This window comes from Carassius auratus, chromosome 29, assembly GCF_003368295.1.
Source record: "Carassius auratus strain Wakin chromosome 29, ASM336829v1, whole genome shotgun sequence".
Classification (NCBI taxonomy): domain Eukaryota; kingdom Metazoa; phylum Chordata; class Actinopteri; order Cypriniformes; family Cyprinidae; genus Carassius; species Carassius auratus.
The window spans coordinates 20,943,807-20,959,608 of record NC_039271.1 but is presented as its reverse complement, the minus strand read 5'-3'; the positions used below and the strand labels follow the sequence as shown (position 1 = coordinate 20,959,608).

Below are 15,802 nucleotides of genomic sequence, written 5' to 3'. Positions count from 1 at the left end.
ACTTGAGTCCAACCTGAGCATCACTCAGAATATCTACAGGTTCTCCACATCCCAGCTCTCTACACACCACTGCAGCATCAGACAAATCCCAACCAATGTCACACACTCTTCCCCACAGACCTCTATGAAGAACCTCCACTGTCCCACTGCAGGGACTGTTACTATTAACCAACCGCACATTTATTATTTCTGTGTACAGTAAAAGAAAAAAATTAGAAGAGATTAAGTAATTAAGTAAATATTTCCTATTGAAACAGACAACACGTACCTGTACAAAGCAGTCCAACATTATTTTTGTGAGTACAGTTGTAATTGGGTGTGAATTTGAAAGATGTTTGACACATATGAATCTGAGACTCATTTCTTCTGCACTGAATCTCTTGTGTCCACATCTGAGCGTCTCCTTTGTCAAAAGCAGCTGCTCCCAGCACCTGTACAGGAGCCCCACAGTCCAGCTCTCTACACACAACCTCTGCATCCTGCTGGTCAAAGACAGCATCACACACTGACATCCACGTCTGATTATGAAGGATCTCTAATCTCCCAGAGCAGCGAGAACCTCCAATCAGCCGGACTTCTGAAAAAACATAAATAATTGTATAGTTCTGTCAGGATCACTATTATCAAAATGACTGACACTTAGCATAGAGTTTGGATTGGTGGTATGGTTCTGTTCTAGGTAAAAACTTCCGGCCCATCCATGCAACCTATCATGAATGACCAGGGAGTGCAGCAAGAACTCCTTTAGGGTAAACAGAAGAGAAATAATTTGTAGCAGATATCATTAATGTTATTAATGACATTTCAGTGTAACAACATTAATCAAGATAAAAGGAGTCTGATTAGGGAAACAAGGAATATCACAGGGAGGTGGAGCTGGGGATGGAGAAGGGTAGTTTGCTCCTGAGCAAGCAATAAAGCTACTGAATAATACTAAATAGATATCATGTAGGAGTGCCATAATAGGCATCATATTCCTATAGGTAGACATGGATCAAATGAGAGTCAACTGATGCAAGCATGACATAAAACATTATTTAGACTATATATATAAAAACAGACCCTTCAAACCTAAAACCAGTAAATATCATTGGGATCTGAAAAATGCATTACTAATTTTATACATTTGAACATGCAAAGGAAAAAGTAAAAGGAAACATCTTAACACACAGAATTCGTAGACCTTATGTATCTCCGCCCATTTTCAGAACTGCACTCAGCTAAAAGAAGCCTAAGCTGGTTGGCTGGTTTTAGCTGATCATAATAGCTGGTCAGCAGGCTGGTTTTAGAGGGGTTTTGGCCACTTCTTTAGCTGGTCAGGCTGAAAGACCAGCTGGAACAATAAGTTAATACCACCTTGGCCTAGACCAACTTGACCAAAAAGACCAGCCAACCAGCTTAGGCTGGTTTTACCTGTATTATTTTATTTATTTTTAATTTAAGCAGGGAATTCTGTCTTCGGGATTGTTTCCACAGCGTGAATTTGTTGTATAAATTTATAAATGTTCATTTCAGAATCTTCCTGGTCTACTGATGTTTGTTATGATATCTGCTTCGACCATTACAATGCACATGATAACTTTGTTAACACTACAATAAGTAAATCCACTCCACCAGCTAATTACTCTTCAACAATGTTGTTATAGAGCTACTGCAAAAATGGAAGTTCAAAGACAACATTTTACATGGTTGCACATTCTTTTCTTGACTTGTCCATAACTAGCAATTGCAAATGAAGTTGGAAGTAAACTAAACTTAAATCAGATACACATCTTATCAGTTCATGCAAATGCTTTAAATCCCACTGGTCATGTGATGATTCAATAAATAACACTAAATAGGGCAGTCAAAAACTAAAATATATTTTTTTCCTTTAATATTACTAATATTCTAATTATATTATAATTTTAAATAATTTAAATTAGAGGAAAAAACCCAGAGTCCACAAGCGAGAGCAATGAGTGGAATACTAATGCACCTAATTGTTAAAAAAAAAAAATTAATATCATGACTTTCTTTAAAATAAAAAAGCATAACGTTTTAACTAACATCATAAATAAAAAAAACTGTCTTAATTGTATAAACTATTAGGAACAAATCAATATCATGTATTTAGGCATAGATGAATTAAGAGCCGAAGCACTGAACATGACATGAGATGTTTTAAAGACATGCTGAGGAACAGAAAGAAATTGGAAATTAAATTATATTTTTGATGTATTTGTACATAAAATTTTGCAATAATATTGCTAAAGTGTGTTAAGAATATTTTCTTTTTGAAGCAATCTTTGTCATCAGACTTTAGAAAACGTTATTTCAAAAGTGGGACATGTTTTGACTAATGAGGGACAGTTAACTATACAACATTATTCAATTGATAAAATGTGCATTAAGAAAGTTAAAAGCCATACATGTATTTTGTTATATTTTTTGGGCTCATAATGCACTAGTATTATTTATTTTAAAATCTGCAATTCAAAACTTAAAGATTGGAAAAAAATGGGATCCTGGACCATGATGAGTCCATGGCTGACAACTAAAGAGTGCTTATTCTTGTTATGAAATGTTTTTTACCATTACATTTTGCTTAACATGTGCTTTTGAAAATACGTTCCATATTTTGGCAGAGTATAGGAGTTTAACAACAGTTTAAAGACATTCCATATTCCAAAGTTTAAATCTTTTTTTAAACCTTTTATGAAATTATTTTGCTATCTTTATTCCAATTTTACATTTTTAACTTCATTTTAACTTCATGGTTGTAATTATTATTGTTGCTGCCAGAAATCTGTAATTTCTGTCATCAATTATTTTATATAGTATGATTTCTGTGTTATATACTATTCTGTCTAAAAATGTGATGTTAAAAAAAAAAAAAACTAAACTATTTTTCAAGCCAGCTCAGAAGCAACAGCTCAACCAGCTTGTAAGCTTGTAATATGTGCTGAGTAAACAAATGTGGCATATATGTGTTTACACATATATTAACATTTAAAACATGAAATTATGAAAATGCAAATAATAAATATAAATAATAATAATATAAATAATTTATTAATTAGCGTTCACTATTCACTGTCTATCACACATTTGAAGTTTACCTTCTGGAAGAATTTATTTTTTTATTTTTTTTTTGCTATATGTTTCTTATCACACATTGTGCGCATCAGTCTAAAATGTTGTATACTATGGCATTGAGTACTTTAGCTGTTCATCCTTTAGATACAACAGCAACACTCGAGTGTGGCCACAAATGTGCATATGCTACCTGAGCAGATGACTCCAGCATCTTTAGAATGTTCACAAAAACTTCGGTCCCATCCTGCTGATTCACAGTCCTTCAGTGTGGATTCTGAACCAACACATCTGACAAAAGCCATCCAGACTGGTCCTGATCCTGGTCCAAAGTGTGCATTAGCCAGAGCATCTACAGGTTCTCCACAGTCCAGCTCTCTACACACCACTGCAGCATCAGCCAAATCCCAGTCATCATCACACACTGTTCCCCACTGACCTCTGTGAAGAACCTCCACTCGACCAGCACAGCGACTGTGACACCAACCAACCTCACATTCACATGGTCTGTATATTTTAAACAATTGAGAGAGACAAAGAAAGGTAATTATTGTGAATGAATAAATAATAATCTCTTTCTTTTTATATACTTGTGTACTGTACCAGCTGTGATGAGTATTGCAAACTGTAAAAAGTAAAATGAACGTCAAGTATCTTGCTATCATCCTCAGCATGATTAACTCGGCACCCAGTAAGCTTCTCCGCACTGATGATACAGAAGTACAGACATCCTCTCAGCCTCCTTAATGCAAGAAAAAAGAGTCCCAACACCCTCCAGTCACACTCACTATTACCTTATTAGACATAACAGAGGAAATCATCAAACAACCTCAGTGACAAATCAGAGGAGGCTTTCTGATTTTCACCATATATATCAAAGCTGTCAGTGCTGATGAACTCCTCCTCCCACACATCAAGATGCCTCACTGAGGGGAGACACGGAGATACACACACACACACACACATTGACATACAGGAGACAGGAAACTCTCCAGTTTATTTACGGCATCAAAGCCAAACACCTGCAGAAACAAGATAAAAGCACTGATAACTAACTGTGAATCTCCAAAACACTATTAAAGTCTATTATTGTATAGATATGTCAGCATGACATACTAAACTCAACTTTGAAAATTGTAAAATGACATAAAATTACAATTGAATAAATAAAGACTTACCTTTAGTTTAAGTCTAAATAGATTATTATTAGTGGGAGGCAGAAAAGATTTTTCTCCATTCATTCTTGTAACTAATGTGAAATGTATTTAATCCCATAAAACTTTTTATTCCATCAGATGACCCACAAAACCCATAATTGCTCTTCAATGTTGTTTTCCTTGTAACCAGCAGAGAGAGTCAGTATGCTACTATACGTTCTGCTTATCCACCTTGTGTTGCACATTCATACTCCACAGCAGTGTAGCAACAGACTAAAATTGTACATTTAAACAAAGAAATAATAAATTAATCTCTGTGTATTTTAGCTTGAGAGAAAAAAAGATAGTTTCATAGTATCAGTGGTATCTCATGCATTAAATAAAGATAAATGAGAAAATAATTTAGTATGACAAAATTTAAAATAAACCCTCCAAAAACACAACATAGAAAACCAAACTAACTGGTTTACATGTACTGTAAGTCAGACTGTCTACTCTCATCTACCATGTTAGTGGTTCTTCTCCAGAATATTTTACAATGTGACTTTTGTCTTATCAAAGTTTGGTCTACATGAGACTAGACGCAGTCTTAAAGCTACGGAGAAAAACAAGTGTTTGCCACCTTGCATAAGTGATTTTGTTGTAGCAATGTATTATAGTAGTAATATACAATAATTGTAATATGGTCACGTTTAGAGGGATTATAAATCTGTAAACATATCTACTAGTATCAGTGATCTGTCCTTTTAGAATGGTCTCAGATGTGTTATCAACACCAGTTAAATATACTACAAACACACAAAGAATTTAAGATTGTTTCAAAATAAAACATTTTGCAAATGCATTGTTTTTGTACACCTAGCCAACATTAGATTGGAGATTTAATTAAAGGACAAATCTGTGCCAACAAGAGTCAGTCAGCAATAAACGCTAAATATTTGTCTTTAAAAAACTGAATATTCATATTTCAAATTTAAAACAATTTTAATGAGCACACGAGACAAACTGATTAAAAATGAATAACACTATATTATTTTATAGCACACCAAACTCATGGAAAGCACAAACAAACAAAATGTGGCATTAAAAGGGTGGCGATAAACCATGAAAAAAAATTATAAAACTAAATAAAACTATATATCAGGAGGTTTGTCACTAAAATAAAGTAATATCTCACGAAACTTTAAAAGAAAAACCCTCAGCCCTCAGCTCAACAGGTGGAGACTCTGAAGAAATAAAAAAAGGGTGAAATGCACTTAAATGCACAAATACTAAAATTTGTTGTTACCAAATTTTGTAAAGCATGAACATTTTTTATTAAAAAATAAAAATGAAATAACAAAAAGCCATTGATGCATTAGTAGCAATATAAGAAAGTCCCAGTAGCTCCAGTATCTGTGATATGATTTTAATGGAAGAGATAGTAGGTGTGGTCATAAGGCCCCTCCTTCTTTGTTTGACTCCTCCCCCATATCATCATAGTCTGTTTTAAAAAAAAAAAAAATTCACATATTTCATTGTTATAATTTCATTTAGATTATGTTTGAATTAGAAATGTAAACATTATAAACATAGTTATAAAGTATGAGGTGACAATAACCTACCTAGGTTTTTCTCATCTTCATTGTGTTCTTCACGTTATCATCCTCCTCCTGATCTCCCTCTGATACACATGTAAAACAAAACCTCACATTGTAATTTGTAATATAGCTTGTCATGTCATAGACATGACTATTATATAAAACCTGATAAAGCTATGATGATTCATTAATTTTAGCGTAACAATAGAAATGTTATATATATATATATATATATATATATATATATATATATATATTCAAACATATATATATATATGTATATATATATATATATAAACAACTATTTTAACCTATACTTTATATATGTAAAATGGAATAACCAGAGTGAATATATTTAGACAGACTGTGAACCATGTTTTGTTTTATTTTAATTTAAATTAGGGTAAATGTGGAACGTCACCTGACATAACCTGGAACAGTTCTCATTGCTTCCACTTGTCGGAGAACGTGCTAACAGCTGTTACGAATAATATCTATATTATTATAGATATCTATGGATGGTAATCAGTTAGACTATCTAGCTGTTTTATTGTTGACATTTTATTCATTATATATATATATATATATATATATATATATATATATATATATATATATATATATATATATATATATATATATATATACCCCCAGGAACACATGATAGGTAAAAATTGATAGCCTGAATGCACTGTAAGTCGCTTTGGATAAATGCGTCTGCTAAATGCATAAATTTAATTTAAATATATATATATATATATATATGTTAATGAAAAGAATAAAAAATATATATGATGGACTTTGAAGGCATCTTGAGTTAAACTGTTTCATATTTAACAAAGCATATAAAAAAATGCTTGAACCGGAAGTACCAAGACTAGGATAAATGAATACGGAAGCATGTTGTGCATAACCTCTATAAAGTACAGCTGTCACAATTGTTGTGCGATAAGAGCAATCCTCCATAGGCAAGACCATTAGTTTGACCTTCACTTCCTTTCGAAGGCATGGCCAAAATCTGGTTTTGATCTTGTACTGTAGGTGGGCTTTTTGCCAATGCTGTGTCAAGTAAAAAGCTTCACTTTTTTTAAACCATTAGCTCTTTTTATATTATTTTATTGCACTGTGTCGTGCATTTTTAAAAGCTTACATTCATTCTGTGTGAACAATGCCTGTTTATTCAGCTCACTGCATTTTAGGGTTAATTCACACTGCAACAACAGATGATGACAATCATAATATTATTATTATTATTTTTTTTTTTTAATCACAATTCAGCTAGACTTTCCACAACTTGAAAAATGCAGAATGAACATATTCAGTTAATGGAAACAAATGAAGACTAATGGCAACAGACACTGACAGGGAGGCACAATGATCCAATAAAACCTGACAAGTGTTTGTTGCGTTGGTCAGCATCTGTCAATGCAGTTTAACTAGTCTTCGCTTTGTGTGGCTGGCCTATTATATAGCCACTGTTGAACAGTCTTGACTCAAACATCTGATGCAATTGTTCATATCATATCATATTTTAACTTATTTAAAAATATAAATCTTTGGGGAGCTAAGTTAATTCTTTATCTCTTCCAACTCCACAAATGCACCTAATATGATCACTCTCGAAAATTTCATACAGGAAGATACTTTCACTGACAAACACATTAACATGCAGATTTGTGGTTTGGAGTCTGATAAACTATCATCTACAAATTCATCTGATTACACAAACACAGAAAGATAAACAGTTGCACCCATCTGACATTCTCAGTTCAGAGACTTTAATTGAAATTTTAAAAATGAAATTTTTCTTACTTTTTGTTTGGCTATGACCTGCACAGGTAAGTCCAGCGTGCTCTTTGCGGGAGCAGTAAGTGTTGTTTTTCAGGGAGAGAGGACAGTCCCACAGGTGAATCTCATTCCCTCTGCACTCGACTTTGTTCATCCACACAACACCTTCACCAGCACCAAAGACTGAATTCCCATCAGCCCTCAGTGCTGCTCCACAACCCAGCTGCCTGCAGACCACCTGAGCATCGCTGATGTCCCACTGATCGTCACAGACTGAGCCCCACATAGCGTTATGATACACCTCCAGCCTCCCAGAGCACCGGCCGTCCCCTCCACTCAGTCTGAGAGGAAGATGATCTAAACACACACATCAGCACTGACATTTACAACAAAACACACACTGAACCAAGATAGCTTTAAATGTATAAATAGACTTCTTGTTCTAGTTTTAATGTACATATTTCAATGATATACTTGGAGAATAAGGTTAATGTTAATTAAAACAAAAATGTTGTACAATTATTATATTAATACAATTAAAATGTAATTACTTGAACACTGTTTCTGGTAAGGAGATGGTGAGATTGAACATGTCAGATGACTACGAGGAGACTCCTGATTCTCCTCCTCTGAGATTAAAACATGAAGAGAACATTAGCACACAAGGGACATAAAATCTTTTAGTGAAACATATTAGTGTAAAAACATAAATTAAGCCTCACAAATAATTTTATGCTCTTTCCATCAGCAAAGTTTAACATAAGTTTACTCACGAATTATATAAATATTGTGTTTAAAGAAACATGACTACTGAGAACATTTTTCATTATTTAAAATATCATCTCACTTGAGCAGGTGATTTTGGCCACTTCATCTCTATTACAGTCATTCTGTCCCCAGGGTGAAGATGGACACTGCCACAGATATGAATCATGTGGTCGACACTTTACTTTATCCAGCCAGTTAGGAGCTGATTTCACTCTTGCTGTAGAATCAGACAAAACACCAGATCTTCCACAGTTCAGCTCTTGACAGATCAGACTCGCTGTGTCTCTGTCCATCTGGTTCCAGCACACATTACCCCAGGATCCATTGTAGAAAACCTCCAGATTCCCTTCACAGCCCTCAGTTAACCTGATCTCTTTAAACTCTAGATGAAAATGAAAAGAAAATATAATTTTAAAATAACAAAATTGAAAAAATTATGGATATGTGAATGTGTTTAAAGGTTGATTATAAAACCTTTATATTAATGTGTTTACCTGAGCACACGACTCCTACATCCTCCTTGTGTTGACAGTCATGTTTTCCCCAGCCTGGAGAAGAGCAGCTCCACAGAGACGTCTCATTCCCCTCACACTCCACCTCATCCAGCCATATGTGTCCAGAACCAGGACCAAACCAGGCTGGTACCTGCTGGTTACTGAGGGCCACTCCACACTGCAGCTGTCTGCACACCACATGAGCATCTTTAATATCCCAGGAGTCATCACACACTGTCCCCATGAGCCATTGTGAAAAACCTCCAGCCTCCCTGCACAGTCTCCCCCAGAACCCACCAGCCTGATGGACCCCCGACCTGATATTCAGAGACAGAAAAACTCATTATTGATCACAAACAACTGAAGAATCTGTCCAGATGTTGTTCTTCTAACCAAGGCAGGTGATTGACAGCTGTTGTGTGGAGCTGCAGTTGAGAGTTTGTGGAGAGCTGCAGTTCCCCAGATGAGCTTCACTCCCAGAGCACTGGAAGCCCGTCACACACTCATGACTGTGTTCAGGACTGGATGAAGAGGAGCTGTAGAAGTTCAGCACAGAGCCACAGCCCAGCTGTCTGCAGACCACAGAGGATTCAGAGAGACTCCAGGAGTCCAGCAGAACTCTCCTCCAGACCTGATGGAAGAAAACTTCCACCTCCCCCTCACACTGTCTCTCTCCAGACAACCGCACCAGACCCTCATGAAGAGCCAGAGAGGAATCTGAGTGAAAGATCTGACATTTTAATACAATACTGCAAATGTGTTAAAGACCACAGTGGAACTCTATAGTTTTTATATAAATATTACATTTTATATAATTAAATGTAAAACTTAAATGACAAAAGCATTAATCTTTTTGTATAAGATTAAGTCTTCCATAGCATAATGTAAGTAAATGCTACAGTAATATGAACTTTATATCATTGTTACATTTTATATAAGTAAATTTGAAACTTAAATTATATTAATATCATTAAAATGGACTCACCAGAGCAGATGACTCCAACATCTCGTCTATGAGAGCATTCAGCTCGACTCCATGAAGAGATGGAACATTCTGAGAGTTTTCTTTCATTCCCGTCACAATCAAACACATCAGCCCAGATTTCACCACTTCCTTCTCCAAACCAGTCTGATCCCACAACAGACACAGCAATCCCACAATTCAGCTGTCTACAGAGGACACTGGCAGCTCTCATATCCCAGCATGCATCACACACTGTGCCCCATTTACTGAAGGACTGACGTTCAACTCGACCAGAACAGATGTCAGGACCATTGACCAGCCTGAGATCAGTGTAACCTGGAGAAACAACACAGAGTTTACTGAGATTCTAAGTAAGAGAACAGAGATAATCTCAGTAATTCTCATGTTCTTAGTTCTGTTTAATACAGTCACTCATAGCTTATAATGATGGTACTACTCAAAAAATTAAATTGTATATAAGTCAAATTCATCTGATTACACAAACACAGAAAGATAAACAGTTGCACCCATCTGACATTCTCAGTTCAGAGACTTTAATTGAAATTTTAAAATCTTACTTTTTGTTTGGCTATGACCTGCACAGGTAAGTCCAGCGTGCTCTTTGCGGGAGCAGTAAGTGTTGTTTTTCAGGGAGAGAGGACAGTCCCACAGGTGAATCTCATTCCCTCTGCACTCAACTTTGTTCATCCACACAACACCTTCACCAGCACCAAAGACTGAATACCCATCAGCCCTCAGTGCTGCTCCACAACCCAGCTGCCTGCAGACCACCTGAGCATCGCTGATGTCCCACTGATCATCACAGACTGAGCCCCACACAGCGTTATGATACACCTCCAGCCTCCCAGAGCACCGGCCGTCCCCTCCACTCAGTCTGAGAGGAAGATGATCTAAAACACACACATCAGCACTGACATTTACAACAAAACACACACTGAACCAAGATAGCTTTAAATGTATGATTAGACTTATTGTTCAAGTTTTAATGTACATATTTCAATGATATACTTGGAGAATAAGGTTAACGTTAATTAAAATAAAAATGCTGTACAATTATTATATAAATACAATTAAAATGTAATTACTTGAACACTGTTTCTGGTAAGGAGATGGTGAGATTGAACATGTCAGATGACTACGAGGAGACTCCTGATTCTCCTCCTCTGAGATTAAAACATGAAGAGAACATTAGCACACAAGGGACATAAAATCTTTTAGTGAAACATATTAGTGTAAAAACATAAATTAAGCCTCACAAATAATTTTATGCTCTTTCCATCAGCAAAGTTTAACATAAGTTTACTCACGAATTATATAAATATTGTGTTTAAAGAAACATGACTACTGAGAACATTTTTCATTATTTAAATATCATCTCACTTGAGCAGGTGATTTTGGCCACTTCATCTCTATTACAGTCATTCTGTCCCCAGGGTGAAGATGGACACTGCCACAGATATGAATCATGTGGTCGACACTTTACTTTATCCAGCCAGTTAGGAGCTGATTTCACTCTTGCTGGAGAATCAGACAAAACACCAGATCTTCCACAGTTCAGCTCTTGACAGATCAGACTCACTGTGTCTCTGTCCATCTGGTTCCAGCACACATTACCCCAGGATCCATTGTAGAAAACCTCCAGATTCCCTTCACAGCCCTCAGTTAACCTGATCTCTTTAAAGTCTAGATGAAAATGAAAAGAAAATATAATTTTAAAATAACAAAATTGAAAAAATTATGGATATGTGAATGTGTTTAAAGGTTGATTCTAAAGCCTTTATATTAATTTTAAGTATAATTTAAAAAATACAGCACTGTGTTTACCTGAGCACACGACTCCTACATCCTCCTTGTGTTGACAGTCATGTTTTCCCCAGCCTGGAGAAGAGCAGCTCCACAGGGACGTCTCATTCCCCTCACACTCCACCTCATCCAGCCATATGTGTCCAGAACCAGGACCAAACCAGGCTGGTACCGGCTGGTTACTGAGGGCCACTCCACACTGCAGCTGTCTGCACACCACATGAGCATCTTTAATATCCCAAGAGTCATCACACACTGTCCCCCATGAGCCATTGTGAAAAACCTCCAGCCTCCCTGCACAGTCTCCCCCAGAACCCACCAGCCTGATGGACCCCCGACCTGATATTCAGAGACAGAAAAACACATTATTGATCACAAACAACTGCAGAATCTGTCCAGATGTTGTTCTTCTCACCAAGGCAGGTGATTGACAGCTGTTGTGTGGAGTTGCAGTTGAGAGTTTGTGGAGACCTGCAGTTCCCCAGATGAGCTTCACTCCCAGAGCACTGGAAGCCCGTCACACACTCATGACTGTGTTCAGGACTGGATGAAGAGGAGCCGGAGAAGTTCAGCACAGAGCCACAGCCCAGCTGTCTGCAGACCACAGAGGATTCAGAGAGACTCCAGGAGTCCAGCAGAACTCTCCTCCAGACCTGATGGAAGAAAACTTCCACCTCCCCCTCACACTGTCTCTCTCCAGACAACCGCACCAGACCATCATGAAGAGCCAGAGAGGAATCTGAGTGAAAGATCTGACATTTTACTAAAATACTGCAAATGTGTTAAAGACCACAGTGGAACTCTATAGTTTTATATAAATATTACATTTTATATAATTAAATGTAAAACTTAAATGACAAAAGCATTAATCTTTTTGTATAAGATTAAGTCTTCCATAGCATAATGTAAGTAAATGCTACAGTAATATGAACTTTATATCATTGTTACATTTTATATAAGTAAATTTGAAACTTAAATTATATTAATATCATTAAAATGGACTCACCAGAGCAGATGACTCCAACATCTCGTCTATGAGAACATTCAGCTCGACTCCATGAAGAGATGGAACATTCTGAGAGTTTTCTTTCATTCCCGTCACAATCAAACACATCAGCCCAGATTTCACCACTTCCTTCTCCAAACCAGTCTGATCCCACAACAGACACAGCAATCCCACAATTCAGCTGTCTACAGAGGACACTGGCAGCTCTCATATCCCAGCATGCATCACACACTGTGCCCCATTTACTGAAGTACTGACGTTCAACTCGACCAGAACAGATGTCAGGACCATTGACCAGCCTGAGATCAGTGTAACCTGGAGAAAGAACACTACTGAGGCTACTGAGATTCTAAGTAAGAGAACAAAGTAATTCAGTAATTCTCATGTTCTTAGTTCTGTTTATTACAGTCACTCAGAGTTTATAATGATGGTACTACTCAAAAAATTTTGTTTTAGTAAATATAATAATTGGATTTGTTAAAATAAATAGGTTAAACATATAATAAAATGTATGCATTTAGCAGAACTTATCCAAAGCAACTTCCAGTGCATTCAGGCTATCAACCTTGTGTTCTCAAGGGATTCGAGCCCTTAACTTTGCTCTACCAATTGAGCTACAGGAACACTATTTAATAATTACATAATATATTATAATTATATATTATATTATATCATTTACCAGAACATATCAGTCCGACATCATTTTCATGGGTGCAGTTTGTTTTATGTGAGTTTGATGATGGACAGTGTCGAATGTGTGATTCATTTCCTCTGCATTGAATCTCTTGTGTCCACATCTGAGCGTCTCCTTTGTCAAAAGCAGCTGCTCTCAGCACCTGTACAGGAGCCCCACAGTCCAGCTCTCTACACACAACCTCTGCATCCTGCTGGTCAAAGGCAGCAGCACACACTGAACCCCATCCACCTACAAGAAGAATCTCCACTCTTCCGGAGCACAGGTGAGACCCGTCCACAAGTCTTGACCTTCCGTAGTTTATAGTTTCTGATTTTATTTACACAACAGAGAAGACCATCATCTCACTATGATTATAATGCAGACATAAAACAAGAAGCAAGTCCATTCATGTCATTTTTTAAGAGGATGAAATTGAGTAGTTTAGACCATAAAATATGCTAATTATCAAATAATTGTTTAAGAATTGCTCTGGAAACAAATCCACACAATTATTTTAAATTGTATTTATGATGTTTATGGATGAAAGTCTACCAGTAACGCACTAACAGGGTAATGTATGGAGCAGCTCACCTGAGCATTTGACTCCAGCATCTTCTTGATGACCACAGTTATGGACACCCCATCCTAATGATCTACAGTCCTTAAGTGTTGATTCTGATCCACTACAGGCCACATTATCCATCCAGATTGGTCCTGATCCTTGTCCAAAATGAGCATTACTCAGAGCCTCTACAGCTTTTCCACATCCCATCTCTCTACACACCACTTCAGCATCAGTCATATCCCAGTCATCACCACACACTGTTCCCCACTGACCATTATGATGAACCTCCACTCGACCACTGCAGGGACTGTTACCACCAACCAACCTAACAGTCTCCAAATCTGTACATGAAAGAGACAGAAATAAATATAACCACAGTAGCAGTAGAACAGCCTACATACAATAGAATACAATACATACAATACAAAATCAAGATACAGAAATGTATGCTTAAACTAATGCTGTACAAGAAAAAGAAAAATACAAATAGTCTTATCATTAAATCATTCATAAAATAAAATTTCTTAATTGATGATTAGTGTTACAAGATCTTATTTTCTAGATATTACACAGGTCTCACTTTCTAGTGATTTGAGGCCATCACAGATTAACTGCTCATTTACACACACATTTAAATAAAACTATACTGTCCATTTGTGTACTCACCAGATGTGGTTAGAGTGAATATAGTGAAGAGTAAAACGAGTGTCAGACATCCCTCCATCATCTTCTGCTCGTCACACGTCTGTTTGACTGTCAGCACAAGTTTCTCCTCTGCTCCCTCAAACACACTGAAGAAACTGGCTCCTGTCAGCCCCCTAAAGAGAGAGAGAGACTCACAGCTGCCAATGACACTCACTGTTACCTTATTAGACACAACAGAGGAAATCATCAAATACAATCAGTGACAAATCAGAGGCATTTTTATTATTTGAGAAAGTGAGGGTCATCATAGATAAATCAGAACCGACATCACTCTGTAGGCATTCCTATTCTTGCTTAGTGTGCTATGTAGTAGGATATGTGGAGCCTGATTGCTGCTTCCTGTTTTCTTGCCATTGTGCCTGCACACCACATGGTTTCCTATCTGCCCTTAGTGCCCGGCAATCACATGTCCCTTTTTTCCACAGTGATAAGACACTATTTTTGATCTTGGTTGTTGGTCCAAATAATTGTTTCACTTCTGCATTTTGGTCATGAAATTTTCGCTGAGATCTCTACCCTGTAAACATAGCATTCTCAGTGTTCACTATGAAACCACCAGATTAATCTAGTTCCCTAACTCGCTTACTTAATGCATCCATATCATATCAATTTGTTGTTGTAATTCTGATCAGTTGTGCTCGTTTAGCTTGCATGTTATTCATGAAGGTATTTATGAACAAAGCATTTCATTATTGAATAGGAGTTTACACTCTTCAATCCATGCCTTTTTGAAGCACACATGTCTGAAGCAGATTCTTGAATCTTTTGCTTGGTTCTTGGAAGAAAATGTAATGATTTTCAGGCTTCTCCAAAACGTGTTAGTGGGCAATTGCAGCCGTGCCTGAGCCTGTTGTTTTATCATTATCATGACTCCGTGTCGGACACTCAGTGTTTAAAATTGCATCAGTTACTTCTTAACAGTGTTAAGAACAATGTTCTTAACAGAACTGCCCTGTAATCTGCCACCAGAAAAATAAAGCATATTTAGTATGTGTTTGCAGAATAGTTAAGAATTTACCAGGATGTTGAGGGGAAGGTAAACTTTTGCATATTGTTTCCATCTCAGACATTTTTAATGGTCTAACATTGATGTTATTTCCAGCTCTTACCCATACCATTGCATTTTGAGATCAATTTTACAGTTCAGTCTTGTTGTCAGGTAACTGACCGTATGCCTCAGTGTATGGACTAGTTATGTGT

General features: G+C 36.7%; 2 protein-coding genes and 1 long non-coding RNA gene across 3 annotated transcripts; all 3 read right to left on the bottom strand.

The window, feature by feature from the left end:
• Positions 1 to 210: 210 nt before the first annotated feature.
• On the bottom strand, positions 211 to 3,471 carry LOC113048361 (scavenger receptor cysteine-rich type 1 protein M130-like). The gene is made up of 2 exons (XM_026210149.1): positions 3,269 to 3,471; positions 211 to 577 (listed from the first exon to the last, which is right to left on the bottom strand). Exons 1-2 carry the CDS (start codon positions 3,378 to 3,380, stop codon positions 246 to 248), a joined length of 444 nt encoding a protein of 147 aa, XP_026065934.1. The 5' UTR covers positions 3,381 to 3,471; the 3' UTR covers positions 211 to 245.
• A 1,994-nt stretch (positions 3,472 to 5,465) lies between these two features.
• LOC113048362 (uncharacterized) lies at positions 5,466 to 7,820 on the bottom strand. Its single transcript, XR_003276448.1, has 3 exons — positions 7,625 to 7,820; positions 5,837 to 5,895; positions 5,466 to 5,715 (listed from the first exon to the last, which is right to left on the bottom strand). It is a non-coding gene; the product is annotated as an uncharacterized LOC113048362 (long non-coding RNA).
• Positions 7,821 to 12,774: 4,954 nt separating this feature from the next.
• Positions 12,775 to 15,302, bottom strand: LOC113048359 (deleted in malignant brain tumors 1 protein-like; the record flags this gene model as incomplete). Its single annotated transcript, XM_026210147.1, has 5 exons — positions 14,869 to 15,302; positions 14,564 to 14,715; positions 13,924 to 14,238; positions 13,336 to 13,659; positions 12,775 to 12,971 (listed from the first exon to the last, which is right to left on the bottom strand). Coding segments are annotated over exons 1-5 (990 nt in total), but the record flags the coding sequence as incomplete, so codon positions are not given.
• Between the last annotated feature and the right edge of the window lie 500 nt (positions 15,303 to 15,802).

Excerpts from the sequence above, each read along its gene's own strand:
- LOC113048361 (XM_026210149.1), bottom strand. The coding sequence starts at position 3,380 with ATGGCTTTTGTCAGATGTGTTGGTTCAGAATCCACACTGAAGGACTGT. Across the intron at positions 578-3,268 it reads TGCTGGAGTCATCTGCTCAG|AAGTCCGGCTGATTGGAGGT; the intron begins GTAGCATATGCA and ends ATGTTTTTTCAG.